The sequence below is a fragment of the Oryx dammah genome, unplaced genomic scaffold, assembly GCF_014754425.2.
Source record: "Oryx dammah isolate SB20612 unplaced genomic scaffold, SCBI_Odam_1.1 HiC_scaffold_3, whole genome shotgun sequence".
In the NCBI taxonomy this organism is placed as follows: domain Eukaryota; kingdom Metazoa; phylum Chordata; class Mammalia; order Artiodactyla; family Bovidae; genus Oryx; species Oryx dammah.
The window spans coordinates 100,366,233-100,393,303 of record NW_024070187.1 but is presented as its reverse complement, the minus strand read 5'-3'; the positions used below and the strand labels follow the sequence as shown (position 1 = coordinate 100,393,303).

At 38.4% G+C, this 27,071-nt stretch overlaps 1 protein-coding gene across 9 annotated transcripts in view; it reads right to left on the bottom strand.

Moving 5' to 3' along the window:
• The window catches only part of PTPN13 (protein tyrosine phosphatase non-receptor type 13), a 221,198-nt gene that overhangs the window by 152,823 nt on the left and 41,304 nt on the right, over positions 1-27,071 (bottom strand). For 8 of the 9 annotated variants that reach the window (XM_040237277.1, XM_040237279.1, XM_040237283.1 and 5 more), the window contains exon 2: positions 16,370-16,489. In XM_040237277.1, the coding sequence (XP_040093211.1) occupies positions 16,370-16,484 (115 nt within the window). In that variant the 5' untranslated portion in view covers positions 16,485-16,489. Of the gene's footprint in view, positions 1-16,369; positions 16,515-27,071 lie in introns of all 9 variants that reach the window. The other variant, XM_040237284.1, reaches the window with a different exon arrangement.

Below are 27,071 nucleotides of genomic sequence, written 5' to 3'. Positions count from 1 at the left end.
TTCAATATCTGTGAATCAATCAGTGTAATACATTAACAAACTGAAGAATAAAAAACCATATGATCATCTCAACAGATACAGAAAGTTTTTAACAAAATTCAATACCCATTTAAGATAAAATCTCTCCAGAAAGTGGGAACAGAGGAAACTTAAGTGGAGTGGAGTCACTCAGTCGTGTCCGATTCTTTGCAACCCCATGGACTGTAGCCTACCAGGCTCCTCTGTCCATGGGATTTTCCAGGCAATAGTACTGGAGTGGGTTGCCATTTCCTTTTCCAGGGGATCATCCTGACCCAGGTATCGAACCCGGGTCTCCCACATTGTAGACAGATGCTTTACTGTCTGAGCCACCAGGGAAGAGGAAATATACCTCAACAAAATTGGAGGAGGAAATGGCAACTCACTCCAGTATTCTTGCCTGGAGAATTCCATGGACAGAGGAGCCTGGCAGGCTATGGTCCATAGGATCACAAAAGTTGGACACAACTGACCAACGGTACCCCACTCCGGTACTCTTGCCTGGAAAATCCCATGGACGGAGAAGCCTGGTAGACTGTAGTCCATGGGGTCGCTAAGAGTCAGACACGACTGAGCGACTTCACTTTCACACACTGGAGAAGGGAATGGCAACCCACTCCAGTGTTCTTGCTTGGAGAATCCCAGGGACAGGGGAGCCTGGTGGGCTGCCGTCTATGGGGTCGCACAGAGTCGGACAGGACTGAAGCGACTTAGCAGCAGCAGCAGCAGCAGCAGAAGTAACTTTGCATGCACGAACCTCAACATAATAAAGGCCACATATGACAAACCCACAGCTAACATCATTCTCAACAGTGAAAAGCTGTTGAGAAATTTTCCTTTAAGATTAGCAACAAGGCAAAGATGTCCATTGTCATCACTTTTATTCAACATAGTTTTGGAAGTCCTAGCCACAGTAATCAAACAAGAAAAAGAAATAAAAGGAATACAAATTGGAAAAGAAGTAAAACTGTTATTGTTTGCAGATGACATGATATTATACATAGAAAAACCCAAACATAGTTCCAGAAAACTATCAGAGCTCATCAATAAATTCAACAATGTTTCAGGATACAAAATATACACAAATCTCTCATATTCTTATATATTAATATACAAGATAAGAAAAAGAAATTAAAGACATAATCCCATTTACCACTGCATCAAAAAAGAATAAAATACCTAGGAATAAACCTCTCTAAAGACTTCTACTCTAAAAACTATAAGGTGCTGATAAAAGAAATTGGAGACAACACAGATGGAAGAATATACCTTGTTCTTGGATTGGAAGAATCAATATTGTCAAAATGGTTATAGTATCCAAGGCAATCTACAGATTCAATGTAATCCCTGTCAAATTACCAATGACACAATGAGAACAAAAAATTCTAAAATTTATATGGAAACATAAAAGACCCCAAAGAGCCAAAGCAACCCTGAGAAACAAAAATAAAGCTGGCGGAATCAGACTTCCTGACTTAAGACTATACTACAAAGCTACAGCAATCCAAACATTATGGTGCTGGCACATAAACAAAAGTGCACATCAATGAAACAGAATGGAAAGCCCAGAAATAAACTCATGCACCTATGGTCAATTAACCTATAACAAAGGAGGCAAAAATACACAATAGAGAAAAAACAGTCTATTCAATAAGTGGGTAATTACATGAAAAAGAATGAAATCAGAACACTCTAACACCATGCACACAGAAATAAACTTAAAATGGATCAAAGACCTAAATGTAAGGCTGGATACTGTAAAACTGTAGAGGAAAATAGGCAGAACACTCTTTGACATAAATTGCAGCAATATCTTTTTTGAGCCACTTCCTAAAGTGATGGGGAAAAAAAACAAAAATAAGCAAATGGGATCTAATTAAAGTTAAAAGATTCTGCACATCAAATGAAACCATAAACAAAACAAAAAGACAGGCAACCCTCAGAATGGGAGAAAATATTTGCAAACGAAGCAACAGACAAGGGATTAATTTCCAAAATATACAAACGGCCCATGTAGTTCTAGGTCAAAAAAAAAACAAAAAAGAAAAAAAAAACAAGCAACCCAATCAAAAAATGCATGGAAGGCCTAAATAGCCATTTCTCCAAAGACAACATTCAGATGGCCAACAAATACATGAAAAGATGCTTATTAACATCACTAGTTATCACAGAAATGAAAATCAAAACTGCAATGAGGTTATCACCTCACACCAGTCAGGAACGGTCATCATAACAAAACCTACAAACAATAAATGCTGGAGAGGATGGAGAGAAAATGGATCCCTCCTACAATGTTGAAGGGAATGTAAACTGGTAGAGCCACTGTGGAGAACAATATGGAAGTTCCTTTAAAAACTAAAAATACAGTTATTATCAGTTCAGTTCAGTTCAGTTCAGTTGCTCAGTCATGTCTGATTCTTTGTGACCCCATGGACTGCAGCACTCCAGGCCTCCCTGTCCATCACCAGCTCCCAGCATTGGCTCAAACTCACGTCCATTGAGTCGGTGATGCCTTCCAACCATCTCATCCTCTGTCGTCCCCTTCTCCTGCCTTCAATCTTTCCCACCGTCAGGGTCTTTTCAAATGAATCAGCTCTTTGCATCTGGTGGCCAAAGTACTGGAGTTTCACCATATGACCCAGTAATTTCACTTCTGGGCATATATCCAGAGAAAACTGTCGTTTGAAAGGATGTATATATCCTGATGCTCACTGCAGCACTATTTACAATAGCCAAGGCATGGAAGCAATCTAAATGCCCACCAACAGAGAAACGGATAAAGAAGATGTGGTACATATACACAATGGAATATTACTTGGCCATAAAAAATGAAATAATGCCATTTGCAGCAGTAAGGATGAACCCAGAGATTGCCACACTAAGTGAAGTAAGTCAGACAGAGAAGGACAAAATCTCATCTGATATCATTCATATGTGGAGTCTAATTTGTTTAAAGAAGAAACAGAAACAGAGATATCCAAAATAAACTTATGGTCACCAAAGGGGACACATGGTGGTGGTGGGGGGGGAGGGGGATAAATCAGAAGCCTGGGATGAACACACAAACACACTACTATATGAAAGACAGAGAGTACAAGAATCTACTCTATAGCACAGGAAAAGTGAAAGTGAAAATTGCTCAGTGTGTCTGACTCTTTGTAATGCCATGGACTATACAGTCCATGGAATTCTCCAGGCCAGAATACTGAGCTCTATTAAATATTCTGAGATACCTATAAGAGGAAAGAATCTTAAAAAGATAATGAACATATGTATATGTGTAACCAAAATACTCTGCTGTACACCAAAAACCAACATAACACTAAATTAACTATATTCCAATTAAAAAAAAATTTTTATATATATATATATATATAAAATTACTTTTGTGATTACTTTGGCCATCTGATGTGGAGTTGACTCATTGGAAAAGACCTTGATGCTGGGAAAGACTGAGGGCAAAAGGAGAAGGAGGGGCAGAAGATGAGATGGTTGGATGGCATTACCGACTCTATGGACATGAATTTGAACAAATTCGTGGAGATAGTGGAAGACTGAGGAGCCTGGTGTGCTGCAGTCCATGGGGTTGCAAAGAGTTGGACACAACTTGGTGAATGAACAACAACACATACACACACATATATAAGATATAATCTATATTAGTAAAACTAAATTGGTTATGACTAGTAAAAGCAATAGGGCTTAAATGAACAATACGAATAGAAGGCAGCAAGTATCAAAGGATTTGTCCTCCTTTTCAGCAAATCTCCTTGGCCACCTGATCAGCATTAAGGAAACAGCTGCAGAAACATTTTTCCATTGCATTCTTATCATATTCTGAAGAAACTGCCCACATTGTTCCTTTAACATATTAACTTTTCCCTCTCTCATTTCTCTTCAGCATTCACCTTTCTCACCAATCTTCTTTATCCTCGTTAATAAAAACTGCACACCTCAAAATTATATGCCAAAATACTGAACATAATGCTTTTAACTGTTTCACACACTTCTAGCATATAAGAGGCCCAAGAATAGGAAATATGAATTTCCAAAAAAATCAAGTATAATGACATTATAAGGTAATTGCAATACTTAATATGAATTTGTTTACAATGCTAACTCTAGACCACTAGTCCAACATCTTAAAAACATACTTCTGCCCTGCTCTCGGACAACAACTTAACAATTTACATTTTGCAGATCACAAAAATAAACATTATTTTGACTATTATAAAGAAAAGTTTTCTTTCAACTTTTGAACATCAAGAACTTTAACTCTGCATCTTCTTTTTATTCTCCAATCTTTATTACTTGCAGTTACATTTTCAAGTGTGAGGAAAGGAAGTGTCAGCTTTTTTGACAAATATTCACGAAGTCTCAGATTTTGATGGCTTTGGGGTAACTGAGAAAGCACAGAGGCCTCCTCTCTCCTGAAACACAGGATTTTTGTGTGAATTCTGGAGACTGAGTACAGGATTCTACACAGTACTTTCCAAAAGCTTCCTGGGGATTCAGATGGGCACATCAATCTACCCAACAGACAAATAAGAATCAATGCCCTTATTAGAGTCAATAAAATGGTACCATAGCTCAAGTAAGTTGCAACTTGACCTTGCACATGGCTCCATTTCTTTGTCAATTAACTATTACTAAGGATATCATGAGATAGAATATGTATGACTCTATATCCTTCCTTAATGCTCCAATTTCTTTTTAACTTATAAATCCACAAATGAGGCATTTAATAAGAGATATGGTAAGCCAGAAAGTTTTACAAGTAACTATTTTTATCAAATTATAATAAAGTCACTTTGATTTAGAAAGGCAGAATGACTATCAGAAATAATTTTAGACTAGAAGTGAGACTTAAATAGCTCTTCTCTATTTATAAGGAGGAAGCTGAATAAATGGCACGGAACTGAGGATGTCATTGATTGAGAACTTAGAAATAAATTGCCTTATGCAGCTAATAAAATTATCTTTGACTTTTTTCTATCTTGTTCCCAAAGGAAAGCAAACTACAAATGAACTTCCGATGCACTTTGCTTCTTTTCTGATACTTCCTTACAGCCAATGAATATCTGCGTTGTATCTGTTCAAGCCTTGGGGTGAGCCACTTTGATCTCTTCTACCCTGTCTGAAATGTCAATGTGGTATTAAGCACACAACCAGTACATGGAAAAGATCCTGGGATTAATACCAATTTTTATTTCCCCAAGGAGAGTTTAAGCTTTGAGAGCAAAACTGTTTCTTATGTCTATGTTATTTTAGGCTGTGGACTTCCAAGAGACACATTTGCTTGAAGGTAGTTTCTTTCTTAAAATGCACAAGTCATATCTTATTTGAATATTCCATTCCACAGTTGTAAAAATGTTAATCCTGAATGGGAAAATCTATTTAAAAACTTGACTTTTATTGTGAGTTTAACAATTTTGTCTATGCAACCTTGGAATTAAATGCTAAGCTGCTTAAAGCACTGGTGTTTGTGCTGCCACCTAAAAACTTCACGACAGCTTTTGTTGATCACACAACTGCTGCAGTGTGTTCTGCCAGACAAAATAAACTAACTGAAGAAATTAGCAAATAGATGTAAGTTATATAGTAAAGGCCTTTTACCCAGTAGATGTTTTGGGGTTTCCAGCCAATACAAAGTTTCAGGTTAAAGATCCTCCACCCTTGCTATTCGCATAAAGCCAGGAGAAAAAAAAGAACACAAAATTTAAAAGATGAACTCAGCAACTTCTCTTTAGGTTTTACAAATTTATACAAAGACTGGAAAACCAATAATTCCAAGGGTGACTGTCATTTATTTTTGAAGAACTAGATGAAAAGGTCAATGAAGATTACTGTATATTTTCAGCCTGCAGTGGAAGGAAATATATAGTGTTCCAGAGAGGAACTGGCTTTATTTACGGTGATATGATTCCATATAAACATGATCTGTAGCTACTTATCAAAAATATTTTATGCTCACTAATGCTATTCTCTGTGGCTCTTTAGATGATCACCCTCCTATTTGAAAGAAATTTTCCTTCTCAAAGGAAAAAGGAGGGAGGAGGCTTATTTAAATGGTAAACATCTATTTTTCAAAAAGAAATATTAGAATCTCTTATAAAAATGTTAATCATGACTGGTATACATCACCCCAGCACAAAAAATTTTTTACTTGTCACTAAATGATACAAGCATAAAGCCCCCTAATTTCTATATTTGAGAAAAGAAATGTGAGAATTGTAAAATGTTTTCCTTAAAAAGCTTAGTACATAATGTGGAAAAATCTCTGTCAAAATGTTGAGTGAAAGAAGTCAGACACACAAGAGTCCACATTGCATGATTCTATTTATAGGATGCTTAAAATTAGATTTTTAAAACCCTATTTATGTCATAATCATGATTACTCTTGGTAACCAAGAATTGATTAAGAGGAAGCAGGAGAAACCTTCTGGGGTGCTAGAAACAATCAAGGCTGTGGTTATACAACTATGAACATTTATAAAATTCATTAGACAGTACAATTAAGAATAATGCTGCCAACTATACCTGACTGGAAAAATTCCTGTATTAAATTTAAAAATATATATAGTAAATATATATTTGTCAGCAAAGAAGAGGCTAGAGCGCATGACCTGTAGCTGATTTCATCTCTAAATGTATGATTCTTTAAGCTTATAAAATGGCCTGTTTTTCACATCTAGAGCCAAAAGAATTTAAAATCAAAACATAGTATATTGACAATAGTTGTGGAGGAGGGATGGTTTACTACAAGGGCCTTACACACTTGTTAACCCACATTATTCATTTTAAGATTGCTAGATACTAAATTAACATCAGGTTTTATAGTTTGTTTCCAGGGAACATATATGGGGTAATTGTATCTGGTTCAAACACATTTAACTTGAAGAACCTGTTCATTCTGGCTTTATGAAGGCAGGACAAGACATAGCATGTCAAAGACAACTAGTAAACCCTGTTAATCAAGAAAATTATGATTGTAAATAACTAGGAATGTAATACAGAGAGACAAGTTAGGCTTTGGTCTTTTAAAAGCTGCAGAGACTATATAAAGATTTACTCAAAAGCTTTTAATCCACAAAACTTTCCATATTCCTTATAAAGGCTTAAAGAAACAAACCAACCAGTAAGTCAATTTGAAGCTCAGTACTTTGTCTCCCTTTTCATGAATTGAGTTACTTACTCTCCTTTGATTCCACCAGATTGGAAGTTCCACATTTTCTCTATTTTTGTTTTGTGATTACCATTATAAACTTTAAGGTCAAGAAACCAATCATTCTCATAAATAGAATCAAACCTGTAAGTTGTTTTACTCCTACCATCTATCCAAGTCTAAGTCTTACTATTTTATTTATAATGTTAAATTTGACATCATTATGGATGTTTCATATGGCCAATGTTTATTTAGATTTATTATCAAGTTGACTAATTTGCTTTCATACCTTCTTGAATCGTTCTTCTTCCTTCTGAATTAAATTTCTTACATCCTGAAATACACCTTTTAGCAATTTGCTCAGTGAGGGTTTGTTGATGGTAAATACACTTGAGTTTTTGTCTGAAGATGTGGACAAAAAAGAGAGACATTTTTCTGTTTTAAAAAAATATTTATTTATTTGGCTGTGTTGGGTCTTAGCTATGGTACAAGGGCTCAGTAGTGGCACATGGACTCACGCCACGTGAGTTCCCCGACCTGACTCTCAACCACTGGACCACTAGGGAAGTCCCTTTTCTTGAACCTCAGTTTAGAAGGACATTAAATTCTAACTGCATATTTTAGTAGCCACTAGCCACAGGGTCGCAAAGAGGAGTACCTGACTGAGCAGCTGAACTGAACTGACAGCCACATATCACTGCTGCTGTTGTTCAGTCACTAAGTCGTCTTCAACTCTTTTGCAACCCCATGGACTGTAGCCCATCAGGCTCCTCTGTCCATGGAATTTCCCACACAAGAATACCAGAGTAGGTTGCCACTGCCTTCTCCAGGGGATCTTCCTAACACAGGGATCAAACCCAGGTGGCTCAGTGGAAGCCCTGCGGGCTCGGTGGTAAAGAATCCACTCACAATGCAGGAGAGGTGGATTTGAACTCTGGGTTGGGAATATCCCCTAGAGGAGGAAACAATTTCATCATTCTTGCTGGAAAAATCCCATAGACAGAGAAACCTGGTGGGCTACAGTCCATAGGGTTGCAAAGAGTCAGACATGAGTGAGCAACTGAGCAGGCACGCACAACTACAAATGGCTTTTAAGAACTTCATTGTGGCTAACATAACTGAGGGATTAAATTTCAAATTTAGAGTACTTTTATCTATTTTTTACTGAAATATAGTTGATTTACAATGTTATGTTAGTTTTTGGGGTATAACAAAGTGATTCACTATTATATATATACGTATACATTATTTTCCATTATGGGTTATTACAAGATATTGAATATAGTTCCCTGTGCTACACAGTAAGACCTTGTTTTGTATCCATTCTATATACAACAGTTTGCATCTGCTAGTCCCAAACTCCCCATCCAACCCCTCCACCACCCTCCTCCTCTTTGGTAACGACAAGTCTGTTCTCTATGTCTGTGGATCTGTTTCTGTTTCATAGACAAGTCTGTGTCATATTTTAGGTTCCATATATAAGTGATATCATATGGTATGTTCAGGAGGCGACTAAATAGAAATGAACTGAATGCCTTTTTTGGAGAGATGTCTATTTAGGTTGGCCATTTTTTAATTAGGTTGTATAAGCTGTTTGTATATTTTGGAAATTAAGCTCTTGTAAGTCACGTCATTTGCAAATATTTTCTCGCAGTCCAAAGATTGTCTTTTTACTTTTATCTATTACTTTCCTTGTTTTGCAAAAGCTTATGAGTATTTGATTAGGTTCCTTTTGCTTATTTTTGCTTTTATTTCTTTATTACACACTAAAGAATCAAAGCCATATGTTTCAGTAGATGCAGAAAAAAATTTTGATTCTTAGAAGTATAAAAGTTCTAGAAGAAAGCATGTTGTTGTTTAATTGCTAAGTTGTATCTGACTCTATTGTGACCCCATGGACTGCAGCCCTCCAGGCTCCTCTGTCCATGGGATTTCCCAGGCTATACCTGGAGGGGGTTGCCATTTCCTTCCTCAAGAGATCTTCCTGACCCAGGGATCAAACCCATGCCTCCTGCATTGGCAGATGAGTTATTTACCACTGAGCCACCAGGGAACCCCAAAGAAAGCCTAGGAGACAGTAATTGTGACTCTGAGTTGGACAACGATTTCTTAGATAATGACACTGAATGGATGATTCATGAAAGAAAAAAGGATAAAGTCACCTTTACCAGAATTTGTAACTATAAGCTAAAACTTTCAACACAGCAATAATTTCATTTCTAAAGATTATCCAGAATGCACGTGAGAACAGCATTAAAAAAAAAATTTATCCAGAACTTAATTATCATGATCCCTTGCATGAGTTCATTCATGATGTAAAAGCTAAAATCTTAAGTATGTATACATTTTCAGATATATGCTTTCCCAATCAGTTAATAAGATGAACTGAGAAAGATATATATAATGAGAAGTCATGATACAAGTGGACCTCTGATTATGAAATTCCTCCAGAACTTTTATTTCAATGGCCACATTTAATTTCCTAATTAAAGAAATCAGTGAGGCAAAAAGGTAAAATTCAGCTATCTTATTATTACAAATGATATCTAAGTTACAATACAAATTATTTGAAAATTAAGGAAGGATTAAAAAACATATTAGGTAAATGGCGAGGAAGCACAGGTGACAATATTAAGACCAGAGGAACAGGATTTTAGGCGATGAGTAGTAAAAATGGGAGAGGGGGAAGCTTATTTTACAGTGAAAAAAGATCCAGTCCATTTAAATTAGTCATTAGCCATTATATGTATCATAAAATAGCACAAAAACATGAAGAAGACAGACAAAAACATCCTTATAGTGAAAAGTTTAAACTTTCCCTAAGAACAATAAGGATATAGAAAAATAATTTAAAGCACAAACATCTAATAAGCTTAAGTTATACCTTAGAAATAGAAAAAACACATTCTTTTCAAATTCTCACAAATATCCTACAGGATATTACCAAAATAGACCATGTGGCAAGGCTGTGACAAAAATCTCAAAAAAGTCTAAAAAGTAATCACTGATCTTGTTTTAAGATTCACAAGACAGTAACACTAAGGAACTTATAACAAAAAAACCACTTATTATCATCACCATCATCAAAATGTTTGGAATCACATTTGAACATGATATCTCTCAACAAGGTCATGCATAGATATCATTATTCTATAAATATTTACCAAACAATTTTGTTTTTAAAAAGGACTCAAATTACTAGGAGTCTCAAAAACATGAAGAAATAATTTTCTTGACCTTCTGTTCAATAATCCCCCATTAGAAATGCTTATTTTCAGCCTTTATTTATACTAATAGGAATGTCAATTTGCACTGAAGAAGACACAGTAGCAATACACAAGTTCAAGAAAATAAAATTTAAAAAATTCCATAAGAATTAAGAGATTATATAACAGACACAAAAGGACAAAGAAAATCTAGAGAGGAAAATACATTATATAAAAAAAAATTTCTTGGAGACCACTGTATTTTACCTGCTTTGTTCCCCATAATGTTCCCAGTATTATTCATAAGTGTGTCTACCAAGATAAACATCATTCATCCATAAAATAAGCAAACAAAATAGTTATTTTTATATCAGTTTGTTCAAACAAAAGGAGAAGAACTTGTGGCAAAAAGACACTGCTGAAAAGAAAAAAGGTAAGAAAAAGACAGTGTGATATCAAATAAAAGGAATGAAAACCCAGAGATTTCAGATGTGCTGTGCTCAGTCACTCAGCTGTGTCCAATTCTTTGAGACCCCATGGACTGTAGCCTGTCAGGCTCCTCTGTTCATGGGATTTCCCAGGCAAGAATGCTGGAGTGGGTTGCCATTTCCAACTCCAGGAGATCTTTCCAACCCAGGGATCAAACCCACGTCTCCTATATTGCAAGTGGATTCTTAACTACAGAGCCATTTAGGAAACCCTTAGATTTCAGATAAACTAAATCAAATAAGCATGAGTTTCCTCCAAATAAATAGAAAATTCCAACTAGCAATCATAAGAGTTGGTAATCTCCGGAGTGCCAAAGAACACAAATTCAATTTTTCTGTATCACTGATGTTATTCTGCGAGTTGAACAGAAAGTGAAAGTGAAGTCGCTCAGTCGTGTCCGACTCTTTGCGACCCTGTGGACTGTAGCCTACCAGGCTCCTCTGTCCGTGGGATTCTCCAGGCAAGAATACTGGAGTGGGTTGCCATTTCCTTCTCCAGGGCATCTTCCCAACCCAGGGATCGAACCCAGGTCTCCTGCATTGGAGGGAGACGCTTTAACCTAGGCTTCATGGTAATCAGATCCCACTGGGCAGTGTTTAAGATATAACTGCCTCACAATTAATTTTATGAACACATCCAATAAATTTCTTTATTGTAATGGGCCAATATGTTATGCAATAACTGCATCTCAATGACAAAGACTTAATACTCAGATGTTGGATCTCTACTGAAAGTGCAAGTATTAGTCACTCAGTCGTGTCTGACTCTTTGCAACCTAAGGACAGTAGCCCGCCAGGCTCCTCTGTCCATGGGATTCTCCAGGCAAGAATACTGGAGCGGGTAGCCATTCCGTCCTCCAGGGGATCTTCCCGACCCAGGGGTCGAACCTAGATCTCCTGCAGTGGAGGCAGATTCTTTACTGTCTGAGCCACTGGGGAAGTTTCAATCTCTATTAATGTCACAAAATTTGAAAGAAGGAAACCCTTAGGTACTCACAGTGTGCGAGATGCTTTATATTCTATGAGTCACGGGCAGGGCAGTGATCTCCCCATTAGCATAATGAAAAAAGGCATTATTTCTCCCTCCTCTGAACATCCCTAGAACTTCCTGTCTCTATCACACATCTGGCACATTGTTTTGAAGTAGTGAACTTTCCACATGCACCTGGCTATTTGGTGTGTATCCCTTAAGGGCAAGCCACACCTTCTACTTATTGGAATCTTCCAAACAATACCTCACAAGTAGGAGATGATTTTTCGACATTAATGGACTGTTGGTAATTAGCTGAGTAATGCCACCAACATATCCTTCCTTCAACAACACCTCTATAGCACGGCTACCTGCTCTGTACTCCAGAGGGCCAATACTTTTCTGAAAATTCTCTGAAAAATTAAAATGAAGCAAACAAGGTCCACTGAATATAACTAGGTTCTAAGTAAGTCGTATTAGATAAAAGGAATAAATTTCCTTTAAATGAATCCTAACTCTAATCAAAGATTGTCAAATATCTAGGTTATAAAAGAATCATGCTTAGTCGCTCAGCTGTGTCTGACTCTTTGAAATCCCATGGACTGTAACCTGCCAAGCTCCTCTGTCTACCCACTGAATTTTCCAGGCAAGAATACTGGAGCGAGTTGCCATTTCCTACTCCAGCGGATAGAAAAATTGGATGAGTCCTAACCTTGTTTTAAGTTCCTGCCTCTGGATTGGAAAACGACAGCAGCAAAACCAGAGCATCACCATCTACCCTCACTCTTTCCCTGTGCTCCTGACTTTCCTTACTTAGTCAGCAGCCAAGCACCTAACCTCTAGACCTTTCAGAAGGTTCTCATGGCTCCTGGTCTTCAGCAATTCAACTATATAATAGCTGTCAAACTTTAACATGCATCAGAACATCCCTAAAGATTTGCTAAAATACAAAAGGCTGGGCTCCACTCAGAGGATTTCCTGTTCAGTGGGGGGTCTGAAAGTGAAACTGAAGTGGCTCAGCCGTTTCCAACTCTTTGCGACCCCATGGACTGTAGCCTACCAGTCTTCTCAGTCCATGGAGTTTTCCAGGCAAGAATACTGGAGTGGGTTGCCATTTTCTTCTCAGTGGGTCTAGGGTGAGCCGAAGTATCTACATATCTAACAAGGCTTCAGGTGACACAGGTGTTACCCATCCAGGGATCCACTTCGAGAACTTTGACTATCCTCAAATCCTCCCCTATTTCTGTTACAATTATTGTGCTTAATTAATTGCTGTTGTCATTCAGTCCCTCAATCGTATCTGACTCTTTGTGACCCTGTGGACCGCAGGACGCCAAGCTTCCCTGTCCTACACTATCCCCTGGAGCTTGCTCATACTCATGTCCGTCATGCGTTGGTATGCCATCCAACCATTTCATTCTCTATCACTCTCTTCTCCTGCCCTGAATTTTTCCCAGATCAGGGTCTTTTCCATTGAGTCAGCTCTTCGCATCAGGTAGCCAAAGTACTGGAGCTTCAGCTTCAGTATCAGTCCTTCCAATGAATATTCAGGACTGATTTCCTTTAGGATTGACTGGTTGGATCTCCTTGCAGTCCAAGGGACTCTCAAGAGTCTTCTGCAACACCACAGTTCAAAAGCATCAATTCTTCAGCACTCAACCTTCCTTATGGCCCAACGCTCACATCCATACATGACTACTGGAAAAACCATAGCTTTACTATATACACCTTTGTTGGCAAAGTAATGTCTTTGCTTTTTAATATGCTGTCTAGGTTGGTCATAACTTTTCTTTCAAGGAGCAAGTGTCTTTTAATTTCATGGCTGCAGTCATTATCTGCAGTGATTTTAGAGCTCAAGAAAAAAAAGTCGTTTTGTTGTTTTCATTGTTTCCCCATCTATTTGCCATGAAGTGATGGGACCAGATGTCATGATCTTAGTTTTCTGAATGTTGAGCTTTAAGCCAGCTTCTTCACTCTCCTCTTTCACTTTCATCAAGAGGCTCTTTAGTTCTTCGCTTTCTGCCATAAGGGTGGTCTTATCTGCATATCTGAGATTATTGATATTTCCCCCAGCAATCTTGATTCCAGCTTGTGCTTCATCCAGCTTGTGCTTCATCCAGCCTGGCATTTCACATGATGTACTCTGCATGTAAGTTAAATAAGCAAGGTGACAACATACAGCATTGACATACTTCTTTCTCAATTTGCAACCAGTTTGTTGTTCTATGTCCAGTTCTAACTGTTGCTTCTTGACCTGTATACAAATTTCTCAAGAGACAGGTAAAGTGGTCTGGTATTCCCATCTTCACAGTTTGTTATGGTCCACAAAAAAGGGTATGGCATAGTCAATGAAGCAGAAGTAGATGTTTTTTTGGAATGCATTTGCTTTTTCTATGATCCAACGGATGTTGGCAACTTGATCTCTGGTTCCTTTGCCTTTTCTAAATCCAGCTTGAACATCTGGAAGTTCTCAGTTCATGCACTGCTGAAGCCTAGGTTGAAGAATTTTGAGCATTACTTTGCTAGCCTGTGAGATGAGTGCAACTATGCAGTAGTCTGAACATTCTTTGGCATTGCCTTTCTTTGGGATCGGAATGAAAGCTGACTTTTTCCAGTCCTGTGGCCACTGCTGAGTTTCCCAAATTTGCTGGCATATTGAGTGCAGCACTTTCACAGCATTATCTTTTAGGATTTGAAAGAGCTCAGCTGGAATTCCATCATCTCCAATAGCTTTGTTCACAGTGATGCTTCCTAAGGCCCACTTGACTTTGCATTCCAGGATGTCTGGTTCCCGGTGAGTGATCACACCATATTGGTTATCTGGCTCATTGAGATCATTTTCATATAGTTCTGTGTATTCTTGCCACCTCTTAATATCTTCTGCTTTTGTTAGGTCCATACCATTTCTGTCCTTTATTGTCCCCATCTTTGCATGAAATGTTCCCTTGGTATCTCTAATTTTCTTGAAGAGATCTCTAGTCTTTCCCATTCTACTGCTTTACTCTATTTCTTTGCACTGATCATTTAAGAAGGCTTTCTTATCTCTCCTTGCTATTCTTTGGAACTCTACACTCAGATGGGTAAATCTTTACTTTTTTCCTTTATCTTTTGCTTCTCTTCTTTTCTCAGTTATTTGTAAGGCTTGCTCAGACAACCATTTTGCCTTTCTGCATTTCCCTTTTTTGGGGATGGTTTTGATCACCATCTCCTGTACAGTGTTATGAATCTCTATCCATAGTTCTTCAGGCATCTATCAGATCTAATCCCTCAAATTTATTTGGCAGTTTCACTGTATAATGTAAGGGATTTCCTTTAGGTCATACCTGAATGGCCTAGTGGTTTTCCCTGTTTCCTTCAATTTAAGTCTGAATTTTGCAATAACGAGTTCATGATCTGAGCCACAGTCAGCTCCCAGGCTTGTTTCTGCTGACTGTACAGAGTTTTTCCATCTTACGCTGCAAATAATATAATCAATCTGATTTTGGTATTGACCATCTGGTGATGTCCACGTGTAGAGTCGTCACTTGTGTTGTTGGAAGAGGGTGTTTACTATGACCAGTGTGTTCTCCTGGAAAAATTCTGTTAGCCTTTGCCCCACTTCATTTTATATCCAAGGCTAAAGTTGCCTGTTACTCCAGGTATCTCTTGACTTCCTACTTTTGCATTCCAGTCCCATGTAATGAGAAGAACATCTATTTTTTGGTGCTAATTCTAGAAGGTCTTACAGGTCTTCATAGAACCATTTGACTTCAGATTAACTTATTAAAATCAATTTTAAAGTTGAATTCTTTCTTTAGATGAAGTTTGGTTTCTTTATCTACTATTCTAAATAAGAGTTGGACATGAGGTGTGAATGGCAAACACCATCTTTGTGTGGAGCTTTTCAGCACAATATCAAATGGTTTTGAACAAATAAAGGGTGACTCACTCTGTAAATTTTCTAGTTTCAAAATGTCACACAACCATTTGCACCAAGTAACCACCTCATCAGGCAGCATCACACTAGTTATTAAATTTTCATTATTCTGGGGATACACATATAATTCTTTCTGCCAGGAATGTTTTTTCCTCCCTCTTACCTGGTTAACTTTTCTTTTTTCAGGTCTAAGCTCAGGGGTGACTTATACAGGGAAGTCTTCTTTTGCTTCCTCTTCACCAGGTCAAAACCTCCTATTATGGGCTCTCACAGTCAACTGATTTCCCTCCCTGGTAGTCCTTGTCATGATTGCATTTTTTACATTTGCTTATAGAAGTATTTTATTAACAGGTATTTTCCACACTGGATTGTAAGTTCTAGAGAGACAGGCAAGATTTTCCGTTTTAAACACTATGATATTTTCAGTGCTTAGCATACATAAGATGTTTCAGTGAAAGCAGAGAAGATCTGAGCTTTTTCAGTTCTAAGAGAGATAAAAGAAAGCACTGCTTTCTACAGTCTGCCACAGCAGCTGCTTTTCTGTGACCCGGGGGGGGGGGGGGGGGGGGGGGGCCACCCCGCCCTCCCCCCCATACACACACTTACCTTTTCTGAATAGTTCTTGGAGGCTTTCGGCACTTTGATTTAATACAGCCCATATTTCTTCCTCCTGCAGTGGTCCACCCCGAACTTCCAGGGCCTCAGCTAGTGACACGTGCATATTACCTAGGAAACAAAGGTAACAGATGGTCTACACATCAGCCACTTTACTACATTTGCAGTAGTGAAAGCTCTCCATCGGTAATGAGTCTATGAAGTCCCTGTCCATCTAAGTTCTCAATATGGCCTTCAACATATATACTACATAGTCCTACAGCTTCAAGTAGTAGACAGAAAGGACTTAGAGGAAAAGAACTCTCAAAACAACCATATGCCCCAGCCCAATACGGTCAACTTCAGAGACAGACCTGGAGAATGGTCATAGTGGTGTAACAGGGAAGAACAAAATCTGACTCCATGTTGGATCTGTTTCTTTAACTTTAACCTTTGCTTTTTGTTATGTTTGTTACTATAATCACTAGAAGGATGCTGTCTATAGCTAAAAGCATACACAATGGCCTGCCTCGAGGACCCCTGCCCCTCTGACTGAATGTTAAACTAAAGTGCCTTTGTTCAGTTCACAGGAAGACATTCTGACCCTGCCCACCTGTGAAAGGCTGCAGAAAAGAAATGAACACATCTCCTCTCTGATGCTGGCCAACCCAGGAGATATTTTGCAAGAATTATGGCTTTCTAATTTTACTTTCTCACCTCCTCCCCCTCTCTTATAAAAGAAACTGGCAACCAGACCCTGATAAGATGGTACTGGAGAACACCAGTTTGCCATCTTTTCAGACACTTGGCTTCCTGAATAAAGTTGCTATTTCTCCTCTCCTGATTTACGGGCCTGTCATGTGGCAAGCAGACCAAGCCTGATTTGGTGACAGTGGTGACTACTTCATGAGAGAAGAGAGACTCAAAGTACCAGAGACACCAAAAGTACACACGATTAAATCAAAGCAACCAGATGGAGTTCAGGTTTCATTCTATTCATCCCAGGTAAAAAGAATAGAGAGGAGACTCAATGACCATGGTGGAAAAAGTTAGAAATAAGATGGACACATTTTTCCCCATTCACTGAGTTCTATATTTCTAAAAATATACTATAATTTTGCACTAAATAAACTTAAATATTTCTAGACTCAGCTTTTGCTGCCAACTTACCATTTGCCCATGGCAAAGTCATTTTACATCTAAACTTCAGTTTTCCATATGTGACATGGGAGTAATAACAAAACAGTAACAATAATGCCATTTTGAGGTGACTGTAGCAAGGAAAGAAGCTATGCTCGTAATCATGCTTTGTAATCTAAAACACTATAGAAGCTGAATTAACAGAAAGTCAGAAAGGTGCCTCTGTTGTGACATTTTCAATTTTTTTAAAAGCATTCAATGTGTAGGCAATACATTGATGAAGCAAGATTTTCCTCGGGGCTCAATAATCCTTTTTTTCACTTTGGAAGAGGGAAATGCAGCTAGCCAAAATCTTCCTTTATACGTTTTCCTAAATTAACCTTCCTTGAAAAGAAAATTGCTCTTTGTAATGATCACTGAGCTTTCTACACTAACCAAACTAAATTAAGAATAATGTATATCTATTGATAGGCAGAAGCAGTGGGTTTGGAAAAGAAACTAGGAGTAGAAAATGTTAAATACTTATTTTCTGTAGTTAAATCCTTTATTAAACTCTAAGAGATGTTTTAAAAATAAACACCTTTTTTCTGATAAAAGTTGACTTTGCTTACTCAGCTATCAAGAAAACCTAATATTTTCTTTTAATTTACATTTATGATACTTTAACCCAGATGGAAAAACATCAACTACAGTTCTATACAGGAGGCCAGCTTTGTCCCATTACTTTCCTTTTCACTTGTTTACTATAGCATTTAATTCTTAGAGTCTGCCTTGAGGGGCGTCTACTTAAGTGAGCAATGTGGTGGTTAGAGGGAAAATGTAAGATAATGCTTTGAAAAAGTCACAGGGCTTTTATCCAGCTTGAACAAGAAAGGATCATTTATTCAGATCCCCTCCCCTCCCAACTCTTGAAGTTTCTCATGTACTTTGTTATATGATAGCACAGTAATGGCATAGTTATTGAATTTTAAAAAAATAGAAGCTTCATTCCTTTCTAAAAGGTATCTGAATAATCTTCTACATGAAACATTATATTAAATTGGAAATGTCAACAGAAGATACTATTAGCCATCAGACACCAACGTGACTTGTGAGAAAGACTAGTCTGTAGCAAAGTTCCAAAGCAATATGAATGAGAACCAGTTAGATAGCTCTAAAACCTACACACGGGGTATAAACAGTAGGGAGAAAATTGCATAAAGAGAAATTCTTTGAAGCCAGCTGTACTGATTCTCATGCCTCTTCCAGTGGGAGGCGGTAGGAAGGAGCCTTTCAATGTTTGGTATGCGTTTGCTGGAGGTAGGGAGGACACCATAGACTTGCACTTGATACTTCAGGAATCTGAAGGCTTAGGCTAAGACAGCAGTGAGAGGGAGGACAGGGCACACAAGAGAGCTGGCGGAGGAGGCAAGCTCTATTAACTCGGATATTAGCTGGGTGGGAGAGGGGAAGAGGGGCGAGGAGCAGAACACACAGCTCGGAGTTAATGAGACCTTATCCAGGTGATGAAAATGCCCCCGACTTTGGATTGTGGCAATGGTTGCAGAACTCTGAAGGTATATTTTAAAAAGGTGAATTCTATGGTGTGTCAATTATATCTCAATAAAGTTATTTTTTTTAAAAATGGACTTTCCCTGGTGGCTCAGTGGTAAAGAATCCGCCTGCCAATGCAGGGGACACGGGTTTGATCCCTGGTCCAGGAAGATTCCACGTGCTGTGGAGCAACTGAGCCTGTGAATCCGCAACCTGCAACTACGGAGCCCATGTGCTGCAACTCCTGACGTCCACGCACCTAGAGTCTGTGCTCCACAAGAGAAGTCACTGCTATGAGCAGGAACTGGAGAGTAGCCCCTGCTGGACATAAACTAGAGAAAACCGGAAAACTAGAAAAGATTTTCCTTCTAGCCAATACCCAATTCTTCTTCCTCTTCCTCTACTCCCTCTCCCCTCATACTTCCTTTTCTAATGCTTCCTCATTCCCTCCTCCTTCTGGTCAGTACTCTGGGAACCTCAGGCGGTACTCCAGGTAGAATTTTTTTTAACAGCTTTGTAAGTAATTACTTAATTAAATTCGCTTTTGGCTGCACCAGGTCTTCGTTTCTCCAGGGGATCTTCCCGACCCAGGGATCAAACCTGGGTCTTCCACATTGCAGCCAGACGCTTTACCATCTGGGAACCACCAGGGAAGCCCTAATTATTGGAGAAGGGAATGGCAACCCGCTCCAGTACTCTTGCCTGGAGAATTCCATGGACAGAGGAACCTGGCAGGCTACAGACCATGGGGTCGCAAAGAGTCGGACACAACTGAGCGACTAACACTTTCTTTGAGCTTTTAGTTAAAGAAATATTATATTTTCAACATATGTGATTGCAGTTATTATTCTCAAAGGATGAACAGAGAAGCATGAACTTGAGTTTCATATAAAGGCAAAAGAATAACTTCCCCTCTCGAAGGTAAAGGAGAAAGAGAGAAAGACAGGAAGGAGGGAGGGAAAGAAGGAGGGAAGGCAGAAAGAAAGAAAAGTGAGGGGCATAATAAGATGTTTATGATTACCTATTGTAAAGCAAATGCTATATTCTCACACACACCATATTAAATATTAAGATACTGGTTTTTGTTGGTTAGTCACAACGTTGGGTCCAACTCTTTGCGCCCCATGGACAGTAGCCTACCAGGCTCCTCTGTCCACGGGATTTCCCAGGCACAAATACTGGAGTGGGTTGCCATTCTCTTCTCCAGGGGATCTTCCCCACCCAGGGATGGAACCTGTGTCTCCTGCACTGGCAGGTGGATTCTTACCACAGAGCCACCTGGGAAGCTTCGAATAGGTTTTTTAAAAATATTTTTTATTGTGGTAAAAAGTTTTCTAATATAAAACATACTATTTTAACCATATTTAACTGTACAGTTCAGAGGCACCAGGTACATTCACATTGTTGTGCAACTCTCACAATACCCATCTCCGAATTTTTCACCTTCCTAAACTGAACTCTGTCCCCATTGAACAGTAACTCCTCATTCTCCCTTCTAACTCCCTCTCCCAAATCCCGGCATCTACCAATGTACTTTCTGACTGTATGAATTTAACTGTTCTAGGTATAAAGAAATTGGTTGTTAAAATAAAATCTTCCCATAAGAAAAATTAAAAGTAACTACCAGACAACAGAATTTTTTCTGTCTACAAAAACTACACCTTTATTGCTTGATTCAGTCAGGCCTGATTTATATGTTATTAATCCTCTTTTAATTTTTAAAATTTTGCCTTTTTAGTGTAAGGTCTGTATATATCTCTGGTTGGAATTTATCAGTCCACCAAAACATAGAAGGAATGTCTTTAGACGTAATATCATCTAGCTAACACAAGAGATTAGACACTTTAAATGTATTAACTTTGCTAGGAAAGAGGTTTACTGCTTTAAAAAACTGCCTCAACCCTCTAATCACCCAGTCTCAAGATAACATAATGTTAAAGCGGTTTTCTAAAATTCAAGCAAATGACACATAACTATCGATTATAAATTGTCTACCAACACCAAGCCTGGCAACTACATATCATCATCATTGCTCTGTTATTTTTATTCACCTTTACTCTAGCTCTCCAGATCAGTAAGTCTGAAAGGAAAGAATAAAGGGAATGAAAGAGATGCAGAAGTAGAAGAGGGACGCAACAAAAAGGAAGCAGAGGAAAAATAAATGAATCTTAAGAGGGAAAGTATTATGCACCTTCTAAAGAGTTTATTCCTTTAATTGTTCCCTTTGGACACATTATAATTTGGGGTACAGATAATGACTGGCATTATTTTACTATCAAAAAGGTCTCACTTTACAATACATATAAGCATAAAATTCACTTTCATTTCCTTGAAAGCGGTAGGCTACATGAGAACCACATTGTTGGAAAGACTATCAAATAAATAATCAGAATCGTCATTATGTTTTTGGTTAGTTCGTTCACTCAGTCGTGTCTGACTCTTTGCGACCCCATGGATTGTAGCACGCCAGGCCTCCCTGTCCATCACCGACTCCTGAAGTTCACTCAAACTCACGTCCATCGAGTAAGTGATGCCATCCAGCCATCTCATCCTCTGTTGTCCCCTTCTCCTCCTGCCCCCAATCCCTCCCAGCATCAGGCTCTTTTCAAATGAGTCAGTTCTTCGCATGAGGTGGCCAAAGTACTGGAGTTTCAGTTTCAGCATCAGTCCTTCCAATGAACACCAAAGACTGATCTCCTTTAGGATGGACTGGTTGGATCTCCTTGCAGTCCAAGGGACTCTCAAGTGTCTTCTCCAACACCACAGTTCAAAAGCATCAATTCTTGGCTCTCAGCTTTCTTCACAGGCCAATTCTCACATCCATACATGACCACTGGAAAAAACATAGCCTTGACTAGATGGACCTTTGTTGGCAAAGTAATATCTCTGCTTTTCAATATGCTGTCTAGGTTGGTCATAACTTTCCTTCCAAGGAGTAAGTGTCTTTTAATTTCATGGGTGCAATCACCATCTGCAGTGATTCTGGAGCCCAAAAAAATAAAGTCTGACACTGTTTCCACTGTTTCCCCATCTATTTCCCATGAAGTGATGGGACCAGATGCCATGATCTTAGTTTTCTGAATGTCGAGCTTTATGTTTTTGGTTAACATAGGTATTATTGTCATGACCTTAATACTGTGCCCACAGAGTCAGATAAAGTCACAAAAAGATTCTAATTATGTCATTTTAATCCTGAAGGATTTGTGGCACTCAGCAAATAGGAAACATATAAAAGTGATTCCAAAAAGAACTAAACAGTAAACAGATTGACTTGAATCCACTCAAGAGATATGACAACTTGTCTGGGGATTGACTAATGAACTTGGACCATTTGAATAGATTCTAAAGAAACAGAGCTATAAGAGTACATTACCTAGAGACAAATGAAAACAAAAGTTTAACAGTCCAAAACTTATGGGATGCAGCAAAAGCAGTTCTAAGAGGGAAGTTTATAGCAATACAATCTTACCTCAAGAAACAAGAAAAATCTCAAGTAAACAACCTAACCTCACACCTAAAACAACTAGAGAAAGAAGAACAAACAAAACTTAGGCAGTTAGTAGAAGAAAGGAAATCATAAAGATGAGAACAGAAATAAATGAAATAGAGACAAAGAAAACATGCACAAAGATCAATGAAACTAAAAGCTGGTTCTTTGAAAAGATAAAATTGATAAACCTTCAAGAAAAAAAGGGAGAGGACCGAAATCAGTAAAATTTGAAATGAAAAAGAAGAAGTTACAACTGACTACACAGAAACACCAGGGATCATAAGAGACTACTATGAACAACTATATGCCAGTAAAACAGCCAACCTGGAAGAAATGGACAAATTCTTAGAAAGGGACAGTCTCCATATTGAACCAGGAAGAAATAAAAAATATGAACAGACCAATCACAAGCACTGAAATTGAAACCATGATCAAAACCTTCCAATAAACAAAGTCCAGGACCTGATGGCTTCACAGGTGAATTTTATTAAACATTTAGAGAAGAAATTCTGAAACTTTCAGAAAGTTGCAGAGGAAGGAAAACTTCTAAACTCATTTTATGAGGCCACCATCACCCTGATATCAAAACCAGAGAAAGATACCACAAAAGAAGAAAATTACAGGCCAATATCACTGATGAACATAGATGCAAAAATCCTCAACAAAATATTAGCAATTTGTATCCAATGATACACTAAAAAGCTCATATGCTATATGATCAAGTAGGATTCATCCCAGGGATGCAAGGATTCTTCAACATCTGCAAATCAATCAGTATGATACACCACATCAACAAACTGAAGAATAAAAACCATATGATCATCTCAATAGATGCAGAAAAATCTTTTGACAAAATTTGACACCCATTTATGATAAAAAAAAAAAAACTCTACAGAAAGTGTACATAGAAGGTACATACCTCAACATAATAAAGGCCATATATGACAAACCTATAACTAGGTCATACCAATGGTGAAAAGCTGAAAGCATCCCCTCTAAGATCAGGAACAAGACTAGAATGTCCACTCTTACCAGTTTTATTCAACATAGTTTTGGCAGTCCTAGCTACAAGGAATCAGAGAAGAAAAAGAAGTAAAGAGAACCCAAATTGGAAAAGAAGTTAAATTGCCACTGCAGATGACATGATACTATACATAGAAGATACTAAAGATGCTACCAGAAAACTACTAGAACTCATCAATGAATTTTGTAAAGTTAATACACAGAAATCTGTTGCATTTCTATACACTAACAATGAAAGATCAGAAAGAGAAATTCAAGAAGCAATCATATTTACCACTGCATTAAAAAGAGTAAAATAAAGTAAAAATAAAAATAAATTTTTTAAAAAAGAGTAAAATACCTAAGAATAAACTTACCAAAGAAGACAAAAGACTTGTACTCTAAAAACTATAAGATGCTGATGAAAGAAATTGAAGAAGACATAAACAGATGGAAAAATATACCATGTTCATGGATTGGATGAATCAATATGGTCAAAATGACTATACTACCCAAGGCAATCTACAGATTCAATGCAATCCCTATCAAATTACCAATGACATTTTTCACAGAACTAGAACAAAAAAATCTTAACACTTATACGGAGACACAAAAGACACTGAATAGCCAAAGCAATCTCCAAAAAGAATAACAGAGCTGGAGGAATCAGGCTCCCTAACTTCAAACTGTACTACAAAGCCACAGTCATCAAAACAGTACGGTACTAGCACAAAAACAAGATAAAAATATAGATCAATGAAACTGGATAGAAAATCCAGAAATAAGCCCAAGCTGCTGCTGCTGCTAAGTCGCTTCAGTCGTGTCCAACTCTGTGCGACCCCATAGACAGCAGCCCACCAGGCTCCCCCGTCCCTGGGATTCTCCAGGCAAGCACACTGGAGTGGGTTGCCATTTCCTTTTCCAACGCATGAAAGTGAAAAGTGAAAGTGAAGACGCTCAGTCGTGTCCGACTCTTCGCGACCCCATGGACTGCAGCCTATGAGGCTCCTCCGTCCATGAGATTTTTCAGGCAAGAGTACTGGAGTGGGGTGCCATCGCCTTCTCCGTAAGCCCAAGCACCTACAGTCAATTAATCTATGACAAAGGAGGCAAGACTACTCAATGTTGGAAAGACAGTCTCTTCAACAAACTGTGCTGGGCAAAGTAGACAGCCACAAGTAAAAGAAAATGAAATTAGACCATTTCTTAACTCCATACACAGAAATAAGCTCAAAATGGATTAAAGACCTAAGTGTGAGACCAGACACTATAAAACTCCTAGAGGAAAACATGGGTATAACACTCTATGACATAAATCACAGTAACATCTTTTTCAATCCATCTCCCAGAATAATGGAAATAAAAGCAAATATGAACAAATGGGACCTATTTAAACTCAAAAGGTTTTGTACAGCAAAAGAAACAATAAACAAAATGAAAAAACCTACCGATTGGGAGAAAATATTTTCAAATGATGTGACCGATTAAGGGATTTGCTTCTGAAATTTACAGTTTATGACACTTAATAGCATCAAACTAACAACCCACTCAGACGCCAGAGGAGAAGGATGTGTGCTCATCTCCTGCGAGAGCACCAAAATTGCAACTAGCTGTCGAACAACCATCAAAAGGAGGACACAGGAACCCACCAAAAAAAGATTCCTCATGTCCAAAGACAAAGAAGAAGCTGCAGAGAAACGGTAGGAGGGGTGCAATCATGATAAAATCAAATCCCATACCCATCAGGTAGGTACCCACAACAATAATACCAAAACAAACAATGACTCAAAAAATGGGCAGAAGATCTGAATAAACATTTCTCCAAAGAGGATATACAGATGGCCAGTAGCACATGAAAAGCTGTTCCACATCACGAGTTATTAGAGAAATGCAAATAAAAACTACAATGAGATATCACCTCACAACAATCAGAATGAAATGAAAGTGAAAGTCACTCAGTCGTGTCCAGCTCTTTGTGACCCCATGGGCTATACATTCCATGGAATTCTCCAGGCTAGAATACCGGAGTGGGTAGCCATTCCCTTCTTCAGGGGACCTTTCCCAACCCAGGGACTGAACCTAGGTCTCCCAAAACGGAGGCGGATTCTTTACCAGCGGAGCCATGAGGGAAATCGACAAGTAACAAATGCTGGAGCAGTGTGGAGAGAAGAGAGCCCCTCCCACACTGTTGATGAGAATGTAAATTAGTACAGCCACTATGGAGAACAGCATGCTGCTGCTAAGTCGCTTCAGTCGTGTCTAACTCTGTGCGACCCCGTAGACGGCAGCCCACCAGGCTCCCCCATCCCTGGGATTCTCCAGGCAAGAACACTGGAGTGGGTTGCTGGAGAACAGTATAGAGGTTCTTTAAAAAGCTAAAAATAGAGCTACCATATGATCCTGCAATTCCACTCCTGGGCATACATCCAGAGAAGAACATAATCTGGAAGGATACTTGCACCCCAATGATCACTGCAGCACTGTTTACAATAGCCAAGACATGGAAGCAACTTAAATGTCCATCAGCAGAGGAATGGATAAAGAAGATGTGGTACATATACAAATAGTGGAATATTACTCAACCATTAAAGAAGGGAATAATGCCATTTGCAGCCACATGGATGGACCTAGAGAGTGTCATATTGAGTGAAGTAAGTCAGACAGAGAAGGAGAAATACCACATGACATCCTTTATATGGAGAATCTAAAAAGAAATGATACAAATGAACTTACTTAAAAACAGAAAGAGACTCACAGACTTAGGAAACAAAGTTATGGTTGCTGGGGGGAAGGGACAGTTAGGGACTCTGGGAAGTCATGTACACACTGCTATATTTAAAATAGATAACCAACAAAGACCTATTCTATAGCACATGGAACTTTCCTCAACAGTTATGTGGCAACCTGGATGGGAGGATGGTTTGGGGGAGAACGGATACATGTATATGTATGGTTGAGTCCCTTTGCTGTCCACCTGAAACCAACACAACATTGTTAATTGGCTATACTCCAATACAAGATTAAAAGTTTAAAGTTTGGGGGAAGAAAAAAAGAAACACGACTGTAAGAGCACCTGTTTCAAGAACAAAGCCAACTATAAAACAAAGACGTGCCACTAGTTTGGAGCATAGAGACACACATCGTTGTGTCTAAGGACTAGCTAAGGTCATTAAGAAAACACAGTGAGTTGAGGAAGCAATCCCCAAAGTTACAAACATCTTTAATTCAGGAAAATTTACAATGAATTTCATAAAATTTTAAGAGCAGAAAGCCCATATATTAGTATTTGTATATATTTGGTATTTTAGCTGTTTATAATGTTTAAGAAAAATAGGTCAGAATAACAGATTTGCTTGTGATTCCAATTTAAATAATGCAACTGAGAAAATGATTTCAGGCTTATATCAGTTCAGTTCAGTTGCTCAATCGTGTCCAACTCTTTGCGACCCCATGAATCGCAGCACTCCAGGCCTCCCTGTCCATCACCAACTCCCGGAGTTCACTCAGACTCATGTCCATCGAGTCAGTGATGCCATCCAGCCATCTCAT